Source organism: Lytechinus variegatus, chromosome 2 (genome assembly GCF_018143015.1).
Source record: "Lytechinus variegatus isolate NC3 chromosome 2, Lvar_3.0, whole genome shotgun sequence".
Taxonomy (NCBI): Eukaryota; Metazoa; Echinodermata; class Echinoidea; order Temnopleuroida; family Toxopneustidae; genus Lytechinus; species Lytechinus variegatus.
In genome coordinates this window covers 30,319,714-30,339,975 of record NC_054741.1, presented here as the reverse complement: position 1 = coordinate 30,339,975, position 20,262 = coordinate 30,319,714, and the positions used below count along the sequence as shown (strand labels likewise).

General features: G+C 34.5%; 1 protein-coding gene across 1 annotated transcript in view; it reads left to right on the top strand.

Annotated features, from left to right (window-relative positions):
• Positions 1-20,262, top strand: part of LOC121409733 (dentin sialophosphoprotein-like) — a 137,247-nt gene that overhangs the window by 102,713 nt on the left and 14,272 nt on the right. The window contains exons 14-29 of the mRNA XM_041601640.1: positions 132-1,700; positions 2,233-2,265; positions 2,629-2,670; positions 3,315-3,383; positions 4,562-4,885; positions 5,430-5,519; positions 7,079-7,243; positions 10,317-10,391; positions 12,158-12,217; positions 14,061-14,141; positions 15,731-15,790; positions 17,322-17,390; positions 17,936-18,004; positions 18,918-18,974; positions 19,461-19,496; positions 19,970-20,047. Of these exons, the coding sequence (XP_041457574.1) occupies positions 132-1,700; positions 2,233-2,265; positions 2,629-2,670; positions 3,315-3,383; positions 4,562-4,885; positions 5,430-5,519; positions 7,079-7,243; positions 10,317-10,391; positions 12,158-12,217; positions 14,061-14,141; positions 15,731-15,790; positions 17,322-17,390; positions 17,936-18,004; positions 18,918-18,974; positions 19,461-19,496; positions 19,970-20,047 (2,877 nt within the window). The remainder of the gene's footprint in view (positions 1-131; positions 1,701-2,232; positions 2,266-2,628; positions 2,671-3,314; positions 3,384-4,561; positions 4,886-5,429; positions 5,520-7,078; positions 7,244-10,316; positions 10,392-12,157; positions 12,218-14,060; positions 14,142-15,730; positions 15,791-17,321; positions 17,391-17,935; positions 18,005-18,917; positions 18,975-19,460; positions 19,497-19,969; positions 20,048-20,262) is intronic.

Below are 20,262 nucleotides of genomic sequence, written 5' to 3'. Positions count from 1 at the left end.
TATGGTTTACTGTTGAGTCACATTTTAATGGAAGCATGGTGTGCAGTGGTTCCTTCAGTTCACTTCACTACCCCACACCCCAGTCTCATTTCATCATGGTATTCATTCATCTTCCATTCCATCCTCTCAAGATCGTCTCAGGCCGGTGATTAAGGCGGAATCAGGCAAAGAGAATGGGGAGGATGAGAACTATGGAACCTGGCCCTCCCCTGCAAGGAGGCGGAAACAGTACGAGAGGAAGGCACAGAATCCACGGCAGAAGAAGAAGGATGAGGACGATGGGGATGACATCATGGCGTTGCTCCGAGGAGGGTCATCGTCGGGGTCGAAAAACAAGGATACAAACTCTGGAGGGCCGGTTGAGAATGGCAATGAACTGAACCACTCAGTGGTGGTTACAAGGACTCGTAAGGCTACTAAACCTGAAGAAACAAAAGAACTAGAGGATCGAAAGGAAACATCTGGTAGACCAAGAGAAACGGACAGTCCTGCTGATAAAAGGGTAGAAGAGAAAGCTGCCGAAAAGACAGAGGATGCAGCAAGCATTACTTTGAAGAGACCAACGAATGAACAGAATGTTGATGCTGCTGGAAAGGATAGAGAGATGAGGAATGTAGAAAAAGAGAATGAGACCAAAGTGGAGAGTGGTAAGGGTTCTAAAGGGGGATCGTCAAAGAAGCCCGTTGAGAGGCGAAGAAGCATCAAGGCCATGGTGAGCATCACTAAGGAGGAAGAACAGATTGTGGAGGAAACCAATGATATTAAACCTGATGAAACAAGCGACAAGTCTGCTGAAGAATCAAGGAAAGATGAGACTAAACAAGAGAATCTAAAAGACCAAACCATAGATGAGCCGAAGCTGAATGCCGAGGTTGAGAAGAAACACGAGTTAAATAGGGAGGATGGTAAAGAGAAAGGTCAGGAGAATGACAAGATCGAGAATGGAAGCCTCAAAGGCAAAGGAAGGGGAAGGTCGCAAAGAACCATGAATAATAAAATCTTTGCCAATGAGAAGGAAGATGACTTGATGACGCTGCTTACAGGAGGTGTTTCATTACCAAGGAACTTCAAGACCAAAGATCACAAACACAGGTGTCCCGGGGAACACACGAAAAATGGGACGATTGAGCGTAAGAACGGAAAGGGAGGAGAGAAGAAGAAAGGGAAGGATGAGACTGATTTTGGCACTTGGCCAAGGAAGAAGAAAAAAGATGTTGAAGAGAAGAAGATTGATAAAGAGGAAGACATCATGGCATTCTTGAAGGGTGGCTTGGATGCAACAAACGATGCAGAAGAGGAGGAAGAAGAAGAGGAAGAGGAAGAAGAAGTGAAGGGACACATCTGTGAAATCTGTGGACAGAACCTTGATGAGATGTATGATGAAGAGGAGGAAGAAGAGGAGAATGCAGAAGAGGTGGGAGAGGGGGAGGAGGAGGAAGAAGAAGAAGAGGAGGAAGAAGACAAGAACAAGGATGAGTACTCGACCAAATGTGAAGAGACCCTTGAGGAAGTCGACAAGGAACCAGAGCTTTTCAGACGTCACACCCAGAAGGACAACAACATGGATGATCTGCTGATGATCCTTAGGAGTGGTAGCCAGAGTGGACCAACTCCAGATGAGGAAGAGGATGAGGATGATGATGAAGGAGACGAGACCTCAACCTCTGAAGAAGATGTTACCGTCAAGGAAAAGCCTAAAAGTGAGTTCTTAGTTCAAAACCACAATCAGAAACTGTTTCTGTTCCAGACGTTTGCGAGAGAGACCTCAATGCATTTTGTTGGACAGGAAACCAATTAAATAAAATAGAGTAAGAAAATTCATAAGCGAGGCAAAATGTTGCAAAATGATTTAATCATGATCCCATTACCCTTCCCAAACACATTCCCTTTGAAATAAAGCCATGTTTTCTTTCAATTATGCCATTTCCATTGTTTAATCATGTCATTATACATGACCTCAATAGCCATTACCATTTATCAAAGATTTCATATAAGCATGGTTAGATATTACCTTTATCATATACGATTGAAATATATTTTGTCTGAAATTACAAGTATTTAAATTAAGCATGGATTTGACCCTGACGTTCATCCATTATATTCATTTATTTGATCTGTAAACTCGTCTGCTCTGCTTGGAGTTTGGAAGTGAAGAAGAGGATTTTTTGGCCTGAATGATCAGTCTTCTCTTAAATTACTGTTTAATAATTCTTATTTCTTTTTTTCTTCAAGGTTTGTGGGGAATGTCAAGTGAGAATATCAATTGTAAGTTTTATTTTTATTAAAGAGTCTCATTCTATGTACATGAAATATCCAAGTAGTTGTTTGATTCATAGAGTAGTGGAACGTGAATGTGAGCACTCAAATACAAGTTCCATAAATCTATTTCAATTCTTTTCTAATTTTGAATGACTGCTTTGTGATGATATGTATTATCATATAATGTGAGTTTAACGAAGGCTGTTGAAAAGTAACTTTCCTTCTCAGTTGCTTAGTAAATCTGAAGTAAATCTCTAATACAAAATACAATTTTCTACATTCTCTGTTAATTCAAGATCTTTATATGCTCTACTCATGGTTTCTTTCTTCTGCTCATGTATATTTTCAATCTTTCATTCCTCCCTATAGCTGATTCATCATCCATTCTCTATGGAGATACTAGTGCTGACAGTAAGTTACTATGTGCTGTCAATCCAGTGTTGTTAAGTGTCAAATTATAAAAAGACAATACTTTGTACTTGCGAAAAAAATGTCTTATAAATAAATCATTTTCAGAAAGGAAAAATACATTTACAACATATACTTTACAACATGAATGTATACAAGATGTAGTATATGTATGAATTAATACATAATAGTATCAGAGATGACAGAAGGGCGTCTTGGACAATGGAGGGGTGCGTCATGCAAAAGGTGCCCCTCCGGTTCTATCTATGTCCTCTTATGAAGGATTCCCTTTGGTTTATGTTGTATGCAAACCCTCAAGCGTTTATCATCTGTTTGTAAATGAATGTATTACATTAACACATTCTTTTGTTTGGCACAAGAATAACATCATATATTTTCCTGTACCTCTTTCTGCAATGTTCATGAGCACCACAAGTAAATTTTATTTCAAATTATCATTCTTAATGTTGTACCAAGTTGTGGATCTCCCTTTCCCTATTAGTGTATACAACTCTATTTTGTTTATTGGAAAACCACTCACAATACACGAGGTCACCTCTTCGTTGAGGTGGTATGTAATCAATTATATGCACTATCTTCGTATAAGTCACAATCCTCACGACTGTACCCCCTGAAACCCTTTCTAGAATGGGCTCGCCTGGCTAACCCTGAACCCATCTTGCGGAGGACACATTGGGGTCTGCTGCCCACTACATGTGAGTTATGGACAGGTTGCTGTAGTGTGGTTATGCCTGATTTCTTAATGTCTTGGTTTTTGCAGTTTTCATGGATTTTATAACGAAATCCCTCATCACAAGTGGATTAGTTAGTCTCTCTTTGTTGTGGAGTTCTAGCTTCTGATTTAGAATGAAATGATCAATCCAGATATTTTAGATACATTTGTGATGGTTGCTGCCGAGAGTAATTTTGAATATCCACTCATTAGTTGACAGATGTGTGACTTGCAGTAGATGTTCGAGTGGTTAGAAAGCATGGTTTTGTTGCAGTTATCAATGTTGATAGAGTACCAGTAATTTGTTTCATTCGACGGCAGTTTGCAGAACAAAACTTGATACCTGTCAACGCAGAAGGACCAATCGCAAAGTCTTCTGAAGTGCCTGCATGGAATCCATAACATCTTGTGGTTGATTTATTACCGTCTTCTGTATATATTATGAAAAAGAATAATTAGTTTATACATTGTTGAAAGTGTTTTGCATCAGATTTTGCCAAATAATTATTTCGTTCATTTATATTTTTGTCCATTCTTTTGCAGTGTGTGTGGGTGTTAGTTCTCAAGTGCATGGTGTCCTTCAGATTGTATCATTTCTATATTTTACAGCCACGTCCGCATTTTAATATTTGGAGAGCAATTTCATACATATGCTCTGTTTTATTCATATATTTCAAATGTCATACATGATTACACAATTTAATTGGAATGATAAAAGTGAGTAGATTTTAGTTATTAATGTTTCTATAGGTGTGTGAAAGATATAAAAAAATTGTATTAATTGTAAATTGTATAATTTTTTTATATTGTTTATTTACCAACCCTTTTTTTAGAATCATTTATTTATATTTATTCTAAGCCACGCCGGCCCAAATTGATGGGAGAGCTCCTTTTTTTTATGTGTGCTTAATTTGCAATGAATATAATAAATCATTACTCCAGGGATAAAAATGCCATTTTACTTCAACAATCCTTTTGTTTTCTTTTTCCCACTCCAAATCACTCAACCTTTCCTCTCCTGCTTGACTCTGCATCATACCTTAATTTCATCTGTTACATTTAATCATTATCCCCCTCCCTTGTTATTAATCCTTTTTTCCCCTTATACCTCCAAATTGTACTCCAACATTCCAAATACCATACCCTGCCTACCCCTAACAGGGATCCCTTACTGCCCGGGAGAGTTAGCCAGTTCCCCGTATGCCACACTCCCAAGACAGAAGCACCCTGTAACCACCAGGAGCTCCTCCGTTACCTCCAAGCCCCCTACAGGGGTAACCTCTACACCCCCATCTACCTCTTACACCTCCTCCACCACCCCTCGCTCCAGCTCTAGGGGTACGGAAAGGAGTTATGGTGATGGGAGGACAGATAGTAGTTCTACCAGAAACAGGAGCTCAGAGAGTAGTTATACCGATAGGCGGGCAGAGAGAGGTACGGACAGGGGGACGGATAGGGATAAATACAGCTCCAGTTCAACAAATGGTACAAGTGCATGTTGTGTGTGCCCTTAATATTTTGATGAATTAAATTATATTCAGTGCTTTATAAGATATCACAATTATCAATCTTGTAATGAAAATATTAAAAGTAGATTACAGCATCAGCTGTTAGCAGAAATTAGTTGATCATTATTGTTTTTTCTCCTCAACCATTTTAATTATTCTAGGGTGAATATCTTGAGTCTTTAAAATTTGACTCCAGACTTCTGTTCTACATTCATAGGAATATAGAATATTTCAATCTTCCATCTGTAATCATTTATCATGTACATTCCATTTTACTGTGCTTACTTTTGAGTGAGAGCAGACTTTTCAGTGTGAACTCATTCGAAGTGAAGACAAGTATCTTCTGATGATTTAAGCAATCTTTTTCAAATTCATATCATAGAATTCATTTAATTTTTTCACTTTTCTATTTTCTGTTTTATTTTGTTTTTTACTTTAATTCAGAAAAGTGTTTATCTTTATTATTATTCCATGAGTGTGTATATCACTGACTTACTAAATAACTTTCATCCCATTTTTAGACTCCTATTCCCGAACAAACCGTGAATACCGTCGTTCTTCATCGTCGTACGAGCCTTCTTCAAGAAAAAGCAGTGTATCATCCCGACCTGGTGGGCATCTAACATCTTTTATTTAAAATTCATTACATAGATTTATAACATAGATTTATATTTTTATTTTTGATTGAGGGGGATATGTGAATGAACTTATAAAACTGGATGTACACTTATGCTATTTGCTTGTAATCAACACAGCACTATATCAAAATGGCTGGAATCTAGCAATGTTCTAACATGATATAATTCTATTGTTTATAAGTTTGAGAAAGCTCTATATATGATGCAAAAGATCATATCCACAAATCTTACATATATTAAATGATTTGTCTTAATAGATGAAGTACTCTGTTGAATGAATATTAAGCTGAATGTAATGTTATAAACGGCAGTTGTCTTCTGTCAGTTGAAATATAATCAGGATTTGCGATCAAATTCTTTGATGAAAATCCAAAATTTGCACAACACTTCTCACTGCATGGTTGGTCAGTAGCAATGTTGTAGAAATAGGAGCAAACAAACGATCAATGTAGAATTAGAATCAGCACCGTTAAATAGCAGTAGATAATAGTCTCAATTGTAGACAAAGCACATGAGTGTTTTCACTTCTCACCATTAAAGAAACTATCCAACATTTTCAATTTTGCAAAGGGAATGTGCAAAAAAAAAATGGTTGTCAGAAATGATAAGCCTATTATTTGGATACTGGGAATGTCCCAATAAAGGGAACACTTAACATGAGCTGATACTGGAGTGTTGAATGAGCAAATATATCTGGGAATTTTCTACAAAACTGCAATGTTAGTTACAAGTTAAAAAAGAGAGGTTCATGAAATATGCTTATGGTTGTTTAATGCATCTTGAACTGCATGTTTTTCTCGCTCTTCTAACTGCTTCTGACGAAAAGCCGAACCTTCAATCGATGAAGAAAGGACGAGTAGTTACACGCCGTACTCGAGCAGCCGAGATTCGGTGCGACGTTCAGCGTCCACCGATCAGCCGTCATCCTCCTATTCGTCGTACAGGAGTGATAGGCTATCGAGATTGGGTATGCAGGAATGTTTGTATCACTGTCTTATAAGATGAGCTGACTCTTTTATGCACCTGCTATGAACGGAATGACCATGCATGAATGTTAACATTTTCAGGGCAGAAATTACTTGAGGGTTGTTTTCTGAAAGGCAAGCAATGTATGCTTCTCAACATAAAAGTATTGAAAAAGCAAATCATTTGAATATAATCTACATGGACATGAAGAATGTTAAGAATTCACTAATGAAATGTCCACTCGTGATACTGGTTGGGTTAAGTAGGCTTGCGATCTTGTAAAATGATTAGCGAGGTATACTTTTTAATTTTTATTCACAAGTAATTGTATGTTAAATATTCACAGAAATATTATGTATAGTGTTCTATTTGATTGAATTTCAAACTCTTCTCAATACATTGAATAGCTAAAAGTAATACAATTGAAGATGTAGACTATTATAAACATTTTACCTTTTTTTTTTAAAGCATAACTTCTTGATACCATCTAGACAAAAATTTTGTATGTACATATACTGATATTCTTTATTTGCCTCCTACCCCATTGACCAATACCCTAATTATAGGAGATACTACATCTGTGGTCAATGTACCACGATCCCCCACTTCCCCCTCCTCCCCCTCCTCATCATCGTATAGCCAAAACGTCACTCCTCGATCGTACCGTCGCTCGACCTCCATCGAGTCTGTCAAGTCACCGACAACGAAGTCACCTACGACTACCAAGAAGGGTACGAGAGCATGTCACGTGTTGAGATAACTTGCGTTGAATCGCATGTTCAGTGTGGACTCTCACATGGATTGTTGATAATAATTGTGATTTTTCAAGTGTCATGTACTGCATGATACACCTTACACTTTTAATATGATTCTTATTCAATAATGATTTTACACTTTTCCAGGTCATTATGATAACTGTGTATTAACTTGAATGAGACATGTTTTTTCCTCCCAGTTTGTACTAACTTACTCTAGAATTAACAGGATACAGCACTGCATGGGTGTTAACATCACGGTTCTTCCATTTTATCCCTATTTCACTTGATAACTTTGCATCTCTTTCCCCCGTGAAGTCATGAAAAAGTGGATAATTGTTTAATTATGAATATTTGCCAGTGTGTAAATTTTGTATTTTTGATATAATTGTGGAATACCGGTATGCTCTGTATTCTTAAGAAAATTGCTCTGAACATTTACTATTTTCTAACAAGTTCGTGATAACCACTGTATGTAAGTTTTAGCATGTATTTCTGTAAACCCTCAAGCTATCTTGACAATATTCACTTACTGGTTCAGTGTGGCAACTTTACAACCCCTTTGTTGACAACGACCAGTATATTTTAGTATGTCTATTGTGGTCATTACAGTCATTGTGGACAACTCGCAAGCTGGGTGAATTGTTGTCTTTAAGAGTTTCCCATCAGGAAGGTATCCAGTGAAGCCGCCCTTTGGTGGACACCACCATGTAGATCTAGATGGGGTTGTTACTGTACAACTTATATTCTAAAGTTTCAAAATGTGAACAATGTTCAGTTGCTTACTGGAAACTTCAAACTTGGGATATGTAGGCCTACAGTAATATCAACATAAAATGTTTGTATTCTTAATTATTCCAATATTTGGTAATTTCACATCTACCTTAGATGTGCTAATCGAGAATTATTTTAGCCTCCTTCACTTCACTTGGAATAATCTAATCTTTTTATTCAAATCCTCTAGGATTAATTTCATGAAGGTTCCCAGTGGTGAATTGTCCAATAAAAGATTTGCATATTTTTCCCCCTTTCTACTTTCACACCTCTTCATTCAAAAGCATTCCATGCACACAAAAGGAAAGAACGTGTTCACTTTGTGTATAGAGATGAAATTGACCAATCACAAACCACTTCAGATGCAGACTTTGACCCTGACAGTAACATGACATTGTTTAATTCCTTGCAAGTAATGAACTGTACTCCAGAGACCAATGTAGCAAACCAACAGTCTCCCGCATCTTGTAAGAGAAGAGGACTTCTTCATTTTTCAAGTGGAGATGAAATTGACCAATTACAAATGATTGTAGAGTCAAATGATTACCCAGACTGCAACCTTACAGACCCTTATTTCTGGACATTCATTAGCAAATACCCCGAGGTCAACATAATGGCTCACAAAAAGCATTATTCGCCTTCAGATGAAATGAAACAATTACAAACTTGTTTTGATATCTCAACAATATCTGATACAGTGCTAAACGTTGATCACGATTCCCATTTTGACCTTATCAATTTCGAAGAATATCGCACACACCAAATTCAGAAGCATGTACACTTTATGACTCCAGATGAAACTGACCAATCACAACCAACTACACATAACAACATTGATTCAGGCAATATTTCAGTTAGTGATCCATTGATTATTATCCAACCTGCTTCTGATGATGAACTGAACTCTGACACCGACTATGAGGCAGACAATGATGAAAAAGATGATAATCGTATAGACATGACTAGACGACGTTCTAGTCTTAAACTGAGAGAAGAGAGTGATACTCTGTTCATTGAACACCTGAGCAATCTCATTTGTCAACCACGTGAGTGAAATAATGCAATTATTCATCAGTCATCATTCAATTTCATCTATCATTCAATTTAATTTCACCATCACAGGTGTTATCACTCATTCTTGGAATTTTGAATTATTGTCTGTCCACTCCTTTTTTTTTGTCTCAATTTTTTTTTGCATTTATTCCTCATGATAATGTGAATGATGACTTTCATTATGGGAAACCGTTTTGAATAAAGATGGGTTTTTTTTATTTTGATTTGGTAACTTGATTTATTTGTAAGATATGAGTGGGTTGTTTGGTCAGTGTTGTATCACTTTCTGACATACACGTTTATACATCATTATTTTTTTCCTTTCAAATAGGTTCATAATTAGTGAAATGTTTATTTACATACAATTTCATATTGGTATAATTCATCTGTATGACTTAAAATGGAACTTTTTAATGAAAATCTTGTATGTTTTCATTCACGATTGCGAAGTGGTTTCTGAATACTGATACACATTTTTCAATATTTTTAGATGGGTGCATGCTGTTGTGTATGTAGTCATGGTAACACTATGGAATGTTTTCACATTAAAAATATGCATGTAGAATAAAAATAATTTTACTGAATAACTTTTTATTGTACCGATTGTTATTAGTATCTGCTAATTAAAAAAAAATACATCAAGATATCACATGATTGGTAAGTCAAACATAAGCAGTGTGCAAGAGAGAGATTTGTGGATTATGCTAAAAGGTTCACTGTAAATAAATAAAGTGGAATTTTCACTGTCATTTTTTCATTCCAGAAAATGGTGGATTCATGAATTGATTTTATTTATTTGTTTTGATATTCGTATTTTGTAATGAATCTACTTTGGTATGGTTAATTAATGTTACAATATTTGATTAAGAAGCGTTGGCAAGTTATTAAAAGTTTGTTCTAGTATTAAGATGTTTTGGTGTTTTTTACTGTTCTATCAAAATTCCTTTTTTTTCTTCAAAACATTATGAAGCAACAAATTCTAATTGTAAGCTCATTTACTACTCATTGTTAATACTTCATAAATATTTTGTGTTTAGATATGTAAAATATACAACAATAGTTTTTATCAATCTTGATAAATGTTAAAATCAAATATTTACTTTTTGGGCCTAGCTTTATCACCTTATTTTCAGTTACTTCTATTATGATATTGTTGATAGACCCTTCTATTTTATGTGAAGTATTCATATTTCCATATTTTCCCCTTTCTGTTTATATTTAGAACCTGAGAATGATATAATGGCCCTCCTTTCATCAGGCGATGTATCTAAAGATAGGAGCTCAACTACGAGCAGCAGTAAGTCTCATTTCTCCTCATTTCATTCTATTTCTTTTCATTTCATTTGTTGCCAGCAATTGCTGAATTTAAGTATTATTTCAGATAATGTATTATATTTTGAATCTTGCCTCTTCTCCCTTGAAATGTCAAATTTTAATGAGGTTCCCCTCCATGTCACTTGCTTAAAATAGAAATGAGGTTGTAAAGTTATGGAGAGGGGGGGGGGGCGAGATGAGGAACACTTCCCTAAAAATAGAAATGAGGTTGTAAAGTTATGGAGAGGGGGGTGGTGTTCCTCATCTCGCCCCCACCCCTTCTCTCAGCATCATAGATAATAATCACTATACAGTCCGACCTCTCTTATCCGGACACGTTGGGACCAGCACCAATCCGGATAAGGGATTTATCCGGATCTGGGAGACCCAATATTAAATACACACAGCTGCGCTGCCGACTGCCTCCCCAGGCCACCGGCGGTAGCTACCGGTACACTATTGTAGTGGGCGTACGGTAAAGACAATATTCACTGCAGAGTCAGTGCAAGTTATAGGCATTGTTTTTATGGAAATTAAATCGATCGATGGCCAAAACTCTTGGATAATTTACCTGCTAAAATGAATGAGGTATACATCGAGCATACCTCGAAAGAAAGAGAATGACTCGATGAAACCAAGTTTTAAAATTAGATCATCGCGGCGGGTATCGCAGCTTCGCGATGTCAGCCATTGTTACACTGACTGTAGGCTCAAACATGCTAGATGGCGCTGTCCGTATTGAGGCCTAAAGTTAGCTAGCAAGAGATGTGTTGTTTTTCCCGCGAAAGCAAAAAGACAAACGTGATGAAATGTTTGCGCTGCACCCTGATTTACTGGAAATTATTATTCCTAAAGTTTTTTTAGTGATTTGGGTGAGATATATTCATGAAAAATATGTTTGGTGTAGGGTGACTATGTTGGGAAATATATGTAATCAAAGTGAATTTATGTATAGGATTGAGTTTAGATTGAGATCTCATTTCCTCACGTACCGATACTAGATTAAAAAAAAATAATAAATAAAAATCTCGGCAAGCGTGCGTCCGGATAATAGAGAGATCCGGATAAGGGGAGGCCGGATAAGAGAGGTCGGACTGTACCACTTTAAACCAATATGAAGTTTAACATAATCATCACAAGTCACAACTTTCTCCTTATCCCATTTAAACTCAGTCCATTACTGTAAATGAAGTCCGTTGTTTGAAATGATGTCTGTGGTATTGGAACTTGTGATTTTGCAAAACTGTATTTAAAAAACATTATCCTTGTGCATCAGTAGAATTGTTCTACGATCTTGTTCATTATTTTCTTAATTCAGACTTTAATGGTTATAATAGAGCACCAAATTCTTTGGATATACTTCAACCATTGTAACAACTTCTATAAAGTATTAGTTCATTTTCAAAAGACGAAATTCTATGGAAAATCATTAATAAAAGAAAAAATAGCTTCATGCTGATAATCCAAATTGTGAGATGAATAAAATTTAGGTGTTGTGAGACATTCTTTACGCTCTGTTTCATCTTTGTACTCAATTGTCTTCCTGTCTTCTTTCATTTCATTGCCATGCTTGAATATAAACATACCATGATAATGAAATTAGATAATTACTTCATGTTACACATTGGTATAAATGGTCAGAAATTTCTTCTAAAATATGTCTTACTTCATTTGTGGCACATGCATTGAATCATCTGAGTATCCATTCCTTGTTTCTTCATCTTTCATGACCATCTGTTGCTATGTTAGCAGCCTCTTCATCTTCTAAACAGTCAAGTACAATAATTAAGCCCTCGTGGCAATTTGATGGTAAGCAGTCTGGAATGAAGACTAGCAACATGCATGCAAATGCTTTATAGATGATAGGGCCATGTTTCTCAAAGATACTGAGTTCTTAGACATCACATCAGCTACATGCTTGATGATTGACAATTGAATTATGCTGCATCATCTTTTGTTGAGATGTCTTACAATTCAGCTTTCTGACAGTTTATGAGAAACAGCTCTTGGTGCATTATGGGTAGAGAAATAGAGGAAAGTAGGCAACTTGGTTGGGGTTGCAACTTAAAAATCCTATTTGATAATTTCTTTTAAAAAAAGACCCCCAAAACAAAGAAGAATAATTGGATTATTTATTCCATCTAGGTGCAAAATACATATTGAATCATGTAACAGATTTTTTATATCATGTAATGCTATGTCTATCTTGGGAATCAGGGTGAGAAAAGAGGTATTTTTTTTTTTAGTTTTTTGGCCTGATTAATTTGTAATTCTGATTGAAGGACAGTATTATGGGGTTTTTTTTATTAGAAAGCTCCAGTTTATAAATTTGAATTGAGCTCTATACATTTAATCATATCATTCATATATATGTTTTTATTCTGAAAGAGATATGAAATATATTCATATGGATTTGTGAATGTGATACTACAGAAAACATCAACATAAAAAGCTGCATAAATGCTTGATGTTGCATGGCTCGTTGCATAATAAACATGAATGCCGGATTGATCATGCTTGCCATGGGTCTTTTGTATGATCATTATCAGTGCTGTATAGATTACATATATATATATATATCAAATACATCATCACACTTCATCCTGAAAATTGAGAGAATTCTCATCTGTTGAAAATTGAAAGGGTTATCACTCTGCTTCTGAGTACCAAGGTTAACAAAGTTCCAACATTGTATTTTGAAAGAATTATAAAAAATTTCTGCCCAGAACTACATGAGTGTTAACGATGGATACTTTTAGAAGAAAAAAATTGATACTGTATACAACTTTGAAAGAAAGCTTTCTAAATCAGCTGTAAGCCAGCTGTCTGATTAGAGCCAGAAGCTTGCTAAATCTCTACCCTACTATGTCTTTCAAAGTATATCACTCAGGTAATAAAAATTGATTGCCATATAAGAAGTATATATTATTTATGTCAAATCGAAAATAGCAATAGTAACTTTGAAATTCCTTGTAAATTGTGCAGAAACTGCTATACAAAGATGCATGCTATTGCATGATGGAATCTTAGCTCTTATACAAGGTCTCATTCTAAGATGTTTTTACAATAATTAAAGTTGATTTTCAGAGATCTGTGTCTTTGATAGAATGATCACATCATGCAACAGCTAATGTATGCCAAAATTGCATATGGTCACATTGATCGCAGAAGGCATCAAATCTGTATTTATCATTAATTTCAAAAGGCATTAAATCTGTATGCAATATGAAAACCATTCAATCTGGAAATCAGTTGGAATGAAGTAATCCTTTGAATATCTTATACCATTGCAAAATTATGAGGTAATGAATTGAGAATCAAGATTTATGAAGATAGTTCTTTGGAGTGATAGAATACAAATATATACCTCAGAAGATATTCTTTCCAAACTAGCTTTATTAATAATGAAGTTCACTATTTAATGAACTCTTCCTCTAAGATAATAGGGAAAGTATTTAATGAATTACAAAACTATTGGAAAAAAAACATGGTTGGAAAAAAAAACATGGTTGAAAAATCTTGAAAACTATCGTAAGAGAGTTACTGCCTTTTGGAGTTAAACTTAAACTTGATATGGTATCCTTCATGATATTTGCCTTGTATTCCCCCACTCCCTCTTTGTGGTGTCTTGTATGTATGACTGTGCCTGCAGAAGGCTACGACTCGCTTCCTTCAACATCATCCTCAAACTCAAAGTCTAAAACAGACGATGAACTTTGGGAGAAGTATAACAGTAAGTTTGCATGTTGCATGCCATGAATAACGATGAAAAAGTCATATAAATTCAATGATTTTTGTTATTTTTTATCTTGCGATATAATAAAAATACAAATTTGGTGTTTTCATACATATATTTATTTATGGGTAGCATTTCGTCAACATTTGTCATATGACAAGTTGCCAAATTCTGCCAACTTTCCTTGATTTTGATTGGCTGAGAAGCACAGGGGCTGATCATTACAATGGGAACTGTTAAAATGTCCAACAAGCCTCCTTCAAGAAACAACCCCCTGGAAATGATTCATTCATCTGTTGTGGATGATTTTATTGAAATTTTAACTGTTGAGCATTGTGTCAGTTGGAGCAAACAATGCAAATTAAACATTTGTTACAAAGGGTAAATGATATTTTGTTTATTGAAGCTTTTTTACCAATATTTCTGAATTGGATTATAAAAAAGTGACTTAAATAATTAGACACCTGCTCAATTTGAGAATACAAAAGTGACATTAAGTGGATATGTTAAAGGTCTTTACAATTGCAAAAACTAGTCTACGCGGGGTGGAGATTTAATTTGATAACATTGGATTTTTACTGAATATATTTAAGGCCATCATTTAAAGTTATCTGATCCAAAAATAAGCTTCAATAACAGCCAAAGTTTAATCTTACTAGGTTGATAGATTGAACTGTTGATAGATTTGGTTAGCCAGTTTACAATTCGTTCAATATATGACATGTGGTAATGTGAATTGACAAAGTTCTTAGTATTAAATTACAAATTTGCCCCCCCCCCCATCAAAATGAAAATACACATGTATATATGAATGAATCAATCATTGATACCTATTCAAATCATCAGTTGTATGGAACATAACACATAACAATTCGTGTTAGTGACAATGATTTCACCTATCCCCCCAAAAAATTGATTTATTTTTTTAAGTGAATGGGCTTCATCCCAGGGCTTCAACCGATTCAAACATAACTGCTGTAAAAAAGAGTTAAATGTGCATTATGTTTACAGGTACTGCATCATGTTAACTGTCATATCTAAAAAAATAATCTACAAAAAATCACTTTAAAAAAAATTATGCAAACCCTTTATGCGCATGCATATAAGATTTCTTGTAAAGTAGTAATGAGACAACAGTTTGAAATAAATTTTGTTTAAAGTAAATGCCTTAAGTTGTAATGTTATATAATTGTGTGATTTTTTTTTTATTCCATCAAGCCTGAATCATGTAGTAGTTAGTTGTATGTATCTTGATGCATGGATATGTAAACTTCCATTTTTTTAAAGAATCAATACCAGTTCAAAATTTTCCATATTAATGTTATAAAGCACTTACTATATAAATGCATCTCTGATATATTCACCTTTTTTTCTACTATATGTATTAAAGTATAAATCCTAAGTTTTCCTTTACTGGCTATTGTTAACATATAGTAAAACAAATTGAAATTGATTATAATTCTATGTGAAAGGGGTATTATTATTATCTTTGTAGAGAGGTAAACTTCACAAGTTGTCCTTGTGTTCCTCTATAGGTTTTTTCTCATTCTCATTTCATCTTCTAAAATAACCTCTTTATTTCTAAGGTGATTCTTATGCTCAGAAGAGGAAAGAACGACGAGAACAGTTGAGAAAATATCTCGAAGGTGACATTCTCAATGTTTTCCCTTCTTGGAGTGCACCTGCATGCTCTTTGTGTAAATTGTCCACACTTAACTAGTCTTAATCTGTTGCAGACTACAGTAGTTGATTATGTTATAACAAGACTTTTGATAGACCTCAGCTCAGCTATGTACGGTCTCGAGTCTCCAACAGGTTAAGGGATGTATAGATTGCATGGAAGAAAGTCCCAAAGATTCCCAAAGTTTGTTGTTGCTGTTAATTCATTAGTCCATGGATATTTTATATATCCCATAATATGGTTTGTAATGCTCTCCTTTCTCAATGATATCTGAACACTCTTTTTGTATGCCTTGATGTAATGACAGATTTTTTTGTTTGACTTTCTAATGCAAATCTGGGCCCTGTCTTACAAAGAGTCATGATTGATCTGATCAATCTCTACTATTGAAATACATCAAAGTTAAAAATTGTTCTTATAAAAAAATGTACATAGTATCACCCAGGTAGCAAACAGTAGCACACTGATTTCCAAAGACAGTGTTGCACCAATGAGAAAACTAAGAAAACACTTGGATTGGAGGATGCATGTATTCTTAAAGTTGACATTAATGATTTTCCATCTTTGTGATTGATGGGATCTCATCCTTTCGTTTGTTATTTTTTCTTGGTATGTTATGTAATTTAGATAGGGTTGAAAAAAAATTAGCATGCTAGAAATGCAGTATATTTTTATGTCACGTTATGGGAGTTTGAGGTATAGTTATTACAGCATATTTGATTAGTTTTATTCCAGAGGAGCTGTGCATTGCTGATTGTGAGTCTGTCTTTACAGAGCTGAATCCAAATGGGGGGTAGTGTTTTTTTTTTTTTCACTTGTTAGGAAGTGTTTCTGAAAGTGTTGATGACCTTTCATTTACATGTATATAAATATTTGGCTGAGAAAAATTACCCCTTCTGACAAGGTTACCTCTCTCTCTGGCAAAATGTGGATCTGCCTCTGGTTATTAAACTGCACATGATTGGGTTTATCTGTGGTATAGTTAATATGAGCAGAGTGCCAATAGTCACTAAGACTTGATGACATTATTATGAAACCTGCCATCTGTTGTCTTGATTTAGTAACAACCATCTCCCAAGATGCATCAGTAATTGCATGATGGATGCATTGTGATGTTTACTTACAGGAATCAATATGTGCCTTTCACCCACACTTGTTCTCTTTGCTACCCTTACACATGTTTCTTTCGTCATACAAAGAAAAACTTATTTGACCATATGATTGTCCATTATGACTGCAAATGTTTCTGTAAGGGAAGTCTCTTATGTATTTGTCATCTTTATCAACTGCTAGTCGATATATAAATGACCCCCCCAAAAAAAAAAAAAAAAAACTAATTCTAAAGATAATAATATTGATAAATACTGGACATGTATGCATGTCACCATTTCTATTTATTCAGACCTTTAAATTTAATCCACAGCACAAAATAGTGGTATTCTAATTCAATATGATTTTACCATCTAAAACATCCTATGTATTTTTGTATTTTACAGAGGACACGCCCCTCATACCATCAAGGTTAGAACGGTCTTCATCAACAATGTCCACAGACTCCACAGAAAGTAAGTCAATATCAGTGAACAAAGAGAAATAAACATTTTCCATTTTTAGCAAAAGTTGAAACCTCAAAATGTGTTCATTGCATAAAATATTCAAAATATAATACAACTTGCAGCTCTAAGGTGGTAAAAGAGCCGTTTTCAAATTAGTTTGTAATATACTATGCCAGTATCTCAGGATATGCTGAATTTACCAGAAAAAAAAGAAGTTATATCTGAATATCAGAATTTACTACTTGAGCAAAGATTTTCACAATCTTGAAAGTTCAGCATGGTAAATACTTGTTTTTCTGTTTTTTAAACATTGCTTATGAAAACAAAACAAAGTCATTGGTGTACCAGAAAGAAATAAGTGATAATAAATATTATTTGCAGAAATATCATCTCATACATAAAAAAAAATAAGAAAAAAAATGGCAGTCATCATTGCACTTATGTCAATGTATTGCCTGCTATTCAGGAATAGCATTGCCTTAAATGTAAGCATTTAATTGAAGAAAAAATCATGAATTATAATTATTAATATTTTTAAATTGTCATTTTCTCAGGTTCAAGAACATCTTCATCAAGAAGAACAGACACAACACCCAGTACATCAATGGATGTCTCATCTGGAAGTAAGAATAGCTTTTAATTGATAATCGTGCTTATTCTAAATTCAGGTTTAACTTAGACCATGGTCTAACTCTATGATAAAATTATGCGATGCTATGAATGTCAAAATTGTGTTTCCCCCTGTATGTTTCTTATGCTTACTGTGGTCTTCTTGAATTCTTTGATTGTGAAGACAACTATCCTTTATTAATCCTTTCCAGACAGTTCAGAATGATTTGAGAGTCAAATGACCTGATACATTGAACCTCAACTGTCAGAGATGTATATCACAATTTGCTCTCCATAGTTAAAATGCAACTTCAGACCCGAGTTCATAGATTAAACCCGATTTCAGAATATGGTCCAATGAGTCTATTAAAAGGGTGTATCGTAAGGTTGTTTATAAATTTGTGTTTGACTTTACCAATAATTGGAATGTGAGCAGCCAAAATGTGAGCCTAAACTAATTCCTTATGACATATTGACAAACTATGATTGTATTTCAAATGTATTCATGTAAAATAAAGCATATACTTTGCTGCAGAAATGTGCACTAACAATAGAAAAATTTCTCAACTTATACCTCATTTATAGCTAATATATTTGAGACACATTTTAGGCTTGCCATAATCCAGTATGTATATGGCTGTACAAGACTTTACAAACAGCTTCATGAACAGGTTTATGAATAGCTTTATGACATTGTCACCAGTATGTAGATTTTTATCCTATCCATCACAGTCCAAACTAAGAATTTATTGTATTGATCAGATTTATCCAAGTAATTCTCGTCTAAAGCTTGGGTCAGATTAACAACCTATCTGTAAAATTATTTTCCATATGAAAATGATATTTGGTAATGTTTGCATACACATAGTTCTTGCCCAATCTTCTTTCCTTGTTCATGTGTTACAAGCGATGTCCTTTTTGTTTCAGGTGTATCGTATAGAAGAAGGAATAGAGATACAGATAATGAATCTATTGCATCCACAGGTATGGTAATATTAGCTTATTTCTCTGTCATAATATCAACTTCCCGGTTTTATGTAGCATTTATCACACTGGAACGATGCCTCTGAGCAATTTGGAGATACATTACTATTACCCCAGTCATAAGATCCTGGCTTGCCTGCATACGATGTATGCACATTCATTGATTATTATATGTTACATAAGTAGACATGCTGCTATCAGAGGATGTGTTTTCTGTAGTAACTAATTAATAAGACATTAGTAGTATAAATATTATGTAATATTTCTGTAAATAAGAAATAAAAGTTTGAACAGTGCAAGTCCTGTATGAGATATGATGTGATTATGATCTTTTATCCAAAATCTGCATGCCATATTATATACAACCTGGGTGATTCTGTGATAAGATCATTTATTCTCCAATGAAATAGTTCGTCGTTGGTAACAAAAAAGAAGAAATGTTTAATGATTTCAATCCTTCTCTCTTTTGTGATTTACTCTCTTTAGACACAACTGAAACCAAGAAAGAAGAGTTAACCATGTGTAAGTCAAAACATTTCAGTAATTTCAATTTACTAATTTGGTATTTTTTTCAAAATAAAAACTTTTACTACTAATTTTACTACATGTATTTCACCTGTGGTTTTGCTCTCAATATCAGCATTCTAAAAGAAATTAATGTATCGTGAAAATATGTAATTTTCAAGTTAATATTCATAGAGTAATTCAACCTTGAACCTCAAAGAGAATCGGAATAGACAGGTACATGTATAAAGGCAGAAGACGCATAATTAGAAATATTTTGTTTTGAAATGTTGGCCTACAGTGTATTTATCAATATAAAGTACTGAAGCAGTGGAAGAGAATGAAAGTATATTATATTTTATGTTGTTATAGTAAAAAAAAATATATTTTTACAGTCGACAGGTTAAGCCTTGTCTTCAATTATTTGTTGACATATAAATGGATTAAAAGCAATTCAGTTTTGTTAATGACCTTTGACCTTTCTCCTTTAGCTTCCTATGTTCCAAGGTCAAGAAGGAGACATGAAGCTGTTGAAGAGAAACCCGCTGAAGAAAAATCGGCCGAAAACAGTGAGTGGATTCCAAAAATGTTCATTATTAAAGTAATTCATGAAAAGTAATTCATGATGGGTTCTCACAAAAAAATATTCTGTGCAATCTTTGTCCTCTTTCAGACCTCACATATTAAAATGTGTCCATGAGTAGTCTTAAAAAAGATATCTTTGAATTCTTGCTCTTCAAATAGAAAACTGTCCAAGTCTTGTTATGTAGTTAGAAAGTATTCG